General features: G+C 33.5%; 1 protein-coding gene across 1 annotated transcript; it reads right to left on the reverse strand.

Moving 5' to 3' along the window:
- Positions 1-265: 265 nt before the first annotated feature.
- Positions 266-1,345, reverse strand: LOC149162665 (adenylate-forming reductase 03009-like). Its single transcript, XM_089435259.1, has one exon. The coding sequence runs from the start codon at positions 1,343-1,345 to the stop codon at positions 266-268; it is 1,080 nt and encodes a 359-aa protein (XP_089291385.1).
- Positions 1,346-6,467: the final 5,122 nt, after the last annotated feature.

A 6,467-nucleotide genomic window follows, 5' to 3' on the forward strand; every position in this document is an offset into this window, starting at 1 on the left:
ATGTGTTGTCTATTTTGTTCTTTACTATGTTCGATCGTTTTAATTAAGTTTTAAGATATGTTCAAGCTCTAAGATATATCTAGAATTTTATTCTGTATACTAAGTACAATTTTTATTTTATCAAATGTGCTCCTATTCACCGGAAAAATTGTGTTTTTGATTTTCTATTAAAAACTAAAAATATATTTTTCCAAACAGATAAAAAGCTACCAAAATCTTATGATGAGCTTGGGTGGAAACAACAAACCTTAAATCTGAAAACAATTTAAATGCATTTCAAGGTAATGATCGGAGTAGCCAACGTTATGACTACAGTGAACCAGAATTCCTGCTTCTTCACCAGACTCGAACCGCGAACGTCATAGGATTTGTCGACTGGATTGTAGCTTGCAGTGTGGATAACGAAGGCCCAGAGCAAAGCAAGCGCAGTCCACCCGGCAAAGCGGTGAAAGTATTCGAAGACATTGTGATGCAGGTGACGCACTACAGGAAATGCTGCGAGTGAGCTTATGATAAGGAATCCCAGGATGGCGCTTGCGACTCCTATAATTTCATCGGAACTGCTCTCACGGTGGGAGAGTGTTTGGTGCAAGGAGTAAATGAGCCACAATATCGACGAAACCCCGCATCCGCTGTGAATTCCTCCCACGCTCTGGAGAAACGAGGTAGTGGCGGTTTTTACCGGAAGTGGAACCCATGACCACCTGCCTAGCAGCTTCACCGTGATCCAGAAGACGCATCGAAGAAAAGCCTCGCTTCGGCAGAGCACCGAGACGAGAATGTTCCCAATGGAGAAAAGAGCAGATTTCTCTTCAGCATAGGGGAAGTAGCCTGTAATTGCCGCAACCAATCCAAGTAAGTTCACAGCGAAGCACAGAGATAAGAGGCGCTTATAGACAGTGAAGAGGCCTTGATCTAATAATATCACTGACAGCCGCGATTCCTTCGACCCAGGTTTTGCTACTGCCGCTTCCTTGGACCGACTCAAGCTGGTGCTCTTCAAGCCACTCGCAGATCTGGATAGTTCTACCGGGTCCTCTATGTCATGGAGAACTTCATATTCCTTGTCCTCTTCCTCCTCGTCACTCTCATCTATATCACAGAAATGGCTGCTGGAACGGCTGTAGGTTCTTTCTGAATTGAAGCGGGATGATAGTACAGGAGCCAATTTTGAAACAGAAAGCGTCGACTGACGGCGCCAGGAGTACCAAGCCCGGGCAGGAGGAGCGGCGGCTGTGGCCGAGTTAACATCTTCATTTGTAGAATCAGAAACAAAGTTGTTCTTATTCGTATTGATTTCGAAAGAAACCCCCCGACAGCTACAGAATTTCGTCAGTTCGGCCATTACTAAGCAAAAAGAAGCTCGTTGATTGAATGTAAGAATCAAGACAGAGTCCGACAGAACTTAATGAATTTGATAGTCTATATGAAACCTGAATTGACGGATGGAATGAATTCCCTGAGGAAAGATCATTAATCCAGAATTGAATACTTGGCTACTTTGTACTTATAGCCCAATGTGCCGATGCGAACTAAGCCTAAATTCAATTATATTTTTATTTTTACATTCTGAGCGTCTGTCGACAAGTCATGTGGTTGTGAATGGCAGCACAGATATTTATTTTTCTAGCGAACAAGAGGCTGCGATTGTGATCCGAATTACTCAATTCACGAGTGTTTCGGATTGCAAGAAAATCCCCTGGAAATTACACTGATTCGGCTTTTCATTTAGTCTCAGAGGATCTTCATTTAATATTAGCAGGAAACTTGAAATTTCTGCGAAATGATTTAAATAGATTGCTTATGTAGTCGCGTGAATGAAAAAGACAGACAGTAATCAACAAGTCTAATAATTTTAGCTGTTCCATTTCGCCCTAGTAATTACAGAATTCAACGTAATCTTCGTTGGATTCCATCGATTGGACGGAGATGTTGACTTCTGTGTTGGATACCATGAATTCCACGAAGTCAAAGTGAGACAGTACCAATAGAAGGAATACTTATCCAATTAAATTTTATTAATCCATCAATTCTACATTGCTTAATTATTTTCTTGTTTAGATATTTTCGGCAAAATCACAGAACCAATATTTTGTCGACGCATTTCGAACCAACCAGTGTGGTTCATCGTCAGGACAAGTTGAAGAACTGATCTGGGTTAGCGAGAATAAATAGAGTGTGCAGAGATTCCAACAGCTAAATCCTAACGGCTAATTTTGACCAGGTCAAACCACTAAATTAATTAGTTAATATTTATCGAAGAAAGTAAAATTAGTCAAGGAAATTCAATTGTTAATGAAAAATAAGAATATTATTAATATTATCCCAAATATTAAGAGAAATTAATATTATAATTATAATGGTCATAATATATAATAATTAATCTATAATCCATTATTATTCCAATATAAATTACAAGTAAAGATAATCCATTACTAATATTTTTAGAATTTTATTTATCCTAGGTAATTGAGTCATAATTATTTAATGGTAAGATAGAACATGTTCTTTAGAATAAATCATATATATTGTTTATTAAATCATCTATAATTAATATTAACAATATTAATTATTGGTAGATATAGATGATTTAATAAACAATATATATGATTTATTCTAAAGAACATGTTCTATCTTACCATTAAATAATTATGACTCAATTACCTAGGATAAATAAAATTCTAAAAATATTAGTAATGGATTATCTTTACTTGTAATTTATATTGGAATAATAATGGATTATAGATTAATTATTATATATTATGACCATTATAATTATAATATTAATTTCTCTTAATATTTGGGATAATATTAATAATATTCTTATTTTTCATTAACAATTGAATTTCCTTGATTTACTTAATTTTACTTTCTTCGATAAATATTAACTAACTAATTTAGTGGTTTGACCTGGTCAAAATTAGCCCTTAGGATTTAGTTGTTGGAATCTCTGCACACTCTATTTATTCTCGCTAAGCCAGATCAGTTCTTCAACTTGTCCTGACGATGAACCACACTGGTTGGTTCGAAACGCGTCGACAAAATATTGGTTATGTGATTTTGCCGAAGATATCTAAACAATGTTATGGATCACAGAAGTCTAAATTCCTTAATAATTATTTTCTTTTATATAATTATAAGTAATTGTTTTATATAATTATAGATAATTCTTCAACTATTTCCATAATATCTTTTATAATCTTTTATTATCTCTTCAAATCCTTTTATGAATCTCTCAATAAATTTTCATCCCTATTTTCAATCTTTCCTCCTAATTTTAGATAAACTTTTAAAATCAATCTATATCTCATTATATTATTATTAGTTCATTATTATATTATTTATTTATTATACAAATGTAATTCATATTATAACTTATATATATGCATACATATTTTATATATTTTTTAATTCTAATATTTATGGAAAAAATGAACCAATGACTTATTAATTTACCCATTTACCATTCATCTACCCATTCACCATCTGTCCAAGCTTATGCTAGCTGGAGTGTTCCATTAAATTATAGATTTTACTTAAATTTTTTTTATTTGTTTTTTACTTTTCTCTATATATCTTCTATTTTCTATGTGTTTCATTTTTATTTTTTATTTTTGTATTTTTAATTAATTTTTTAAATTAAATTTTATATTTTCAAAATTATTTTTTGAATTTGATTTTTTATTATATATTTTTTTAAACACTTCAAAAATCATCTTAAAAAAATAGCTATCAAGAACACCACTTCTCAAAACTATAGGGGAGTAGGCGGATCGGTCAATTCGGAAAGCGTCGTTCGCGTACGGCGGGTGGGCAGGGATCTATGTCGCTGGCTGGTGAGAACCAGTTAGTTAGATGGGTCTAGTAATCAGGGAAAGCAGGACTAGCTGGAATGGTAAGGATGACGAATGCCACCGATATAAGTAGGTGCTGCATATGACTCTGCCTCCATTCTGTGCTGTGCCTGCTCGTGAATCAATTCAATAGAGATGAATGGATAGGGCAGCTGGTCAGAGATCTTTAAGGCGATAAGAATCATGAGTAAATATGATATTTTTTTACTAAATTCATAACTTCTAAGCATTTAATTCTTCATATATAATTTTATTTAAAAGCTAATTTTATTGATATCTTACCTTATTTTGTTTTGATGGATGTTCATTAATTTATTAAATGTTCAAGAGAAATACTTTAATTACCTATATATATGATAGTTTATATGCTCAACAACAATTCCTCTGGGAGTCCAGCGCTCGGTAAGTTGTTGTTCAGCAGGACATGAAAATCCTGATAGCCGGAGCTCTCCCAACCGGAGAAAGGCCCAAATGGCAAACCTGAGCGGGAATCCCCACGACGGTTATCGCCTTTATCGAAGCGCGTGTGCAGGAGTTGTTTGGAAAGTTATAGAAATTTTTGTTGTATTTAGAGAAAATCTGACAAAGATTTTTGTAAATCCAAGTTATAGTTGTTAAACTTCAAAATTTTAAGTGTTCTGGATATTTTTGATGGTGCTGAATCCATTTTCACTATCAAAAACACGATTCAAATATTGTCTCTACGAGATTTTTTGAAATTTTTTTACCCGCCACTTTTAACTGTCCGGGTAATTCCTCCTCCTCATTAGACAACTGCGAGGAAACTCCATTGTGGGCTTAAAAACCTAACAGGTGTACAACTCAGATTAATTCCAAGTGTGCTACACCTTGGGTCTTGAGAACTTTCTAAAAAGAATTTAACAAGCACCGTGATGAAATATGAACCCCGAAACTAGTGCTAAATTTAGTCTATTTCAATATCTTACCTTATTTTCTTTTGATCGGGGTTCATTAATTTATTAAATGTTCAAAAGAAATACTTTCATTACATAAATATATGATAATTTATTAATTCAATATCTTATCTTATTTTGATTTGTGTTCATTAATTTAATAAATGTTGAAAATAAATATTTTCGTTACGGAGATATATGATAGTTTATTAATTCAGTTTATGTTAATTTGAAATGACTCAATTGTAAGAAGTTATTTTGAAATGTTATACGTTATCTGTTTTTTATTTTTATTTCTAATGAATATATAAGAAAAAATGTTTTTCTTATTTTTATAATTAAGATCAATGAGTTACATTTAAATATATTTTGAAAACAGCATTTCATGGCATTCTATTTATTTATATAAACTATATTTACAATACTATTTAAATTAGGGTTGATTTCACAATAACACATATGTTTGAGTTCACACTAACAAATTTCAAATAGAGATTGCTATCAAAATTGTGAAAGGAAAGTTTGCATTGTGAGAACATAACTATTTTTAATAATTGTTTTACTACAGTTATCCGAGTAAGATTTCAAATTAGTTAAATATAGAATGTTAATGGAATCTAGCTTGAGGTTAATGTAATTTTGAGGAAGAAGATTAACATATTTGTCTCATTCCTTAATGAGTTCACTTTCTAGCTCTATGGAGGTGGTTGTTTTCTAACCAGAATGACCTCTGACTTGTGGTGGCTGAGCCTTTGAATCTACCAAAGTGAAGACTTTTTCCTCTTTGATATTCTGAACTAGTGCAAGGGAGAAGAGGTAATAATTTCCTACATGACATAACCTTTCCAATACAAATTTTGGAACCATCACCTACCTTCTTGGAAGCCCATTTCCCTAATAACGAGAAGGATAGCGCCAGAGCCTTCGAAACATTTGAGTCGTTTGGGGATTTGTGGAGGAGGCAAATGAAACAAATAATGGAGAGACCAGAATAATATTTGGTGCAAGTGACTTTGCTCCAAAGGGAGTCACCTTTCAATAATATTCAAAGGTTCCTTCCATCCAAAGCTTTTTCCAAAAGGAATAGATTTTTAAGACCTTAACCACCAAATTCTTTGAGAACCTGATCCTGATTTATGAAGGAAAAAAATGAAATACAAATCTAAACAACAACATACAAATACAAAGAAACACAACTTCAATTAATAAATAGCAACTGTTGAAAACTATTTACTTGCAGAAAAGAAACAAACTAACTCAAGCAATGGTAACATATATGTGAGAAGAGATGCGACAAATATATGCCTCCTAAACTGAGTTACAATGAGGATCTCAGGCCTTTTTATCATCAAGAAACAATGAAAACCCCTAAATATCCAAAAACCTAACCCTAGGAGATGAAGCACCAAAAGCTTGTGGGCTCCACTAAGGTTAGTTGGAATGACAACTTCCCGAGGTCGTAACTTTGGCATATGATCTCCACTTGGCACGCACGAGCATCAATTAGAGGCATCAATCATAAAAATATGTTATAGCATCAGCTGGTAGGTTTCTGTCAATTCATTTTCAGAATTAGTTTTCAGAGAGGAGAAGAGCACCAAGAGAAGAAGGAAAGAAAGCAAGCACATGAAGGACAACGAAGGCAAAGGAAAGTAAGGATCAAGCAAGGAAAGGTTGGACCAAGCATCTTCAGTAGGAA

Source organism: Pinus tabuliformis, chromosome 5_2, assembly GCF_031772625.1.
Source record: "Pinus tabuliformis cultivar Carrire ecotype Pingquan chromosome 5_2, CPIR1, whole genome shotgun sequence".
Taxonomy (NCBI): Eukaryota; Viridiplantae; Streptophyta; class Pinopsida; order Pinales; family Pinaceae; genus Pinus; species Pinus tabuliformis.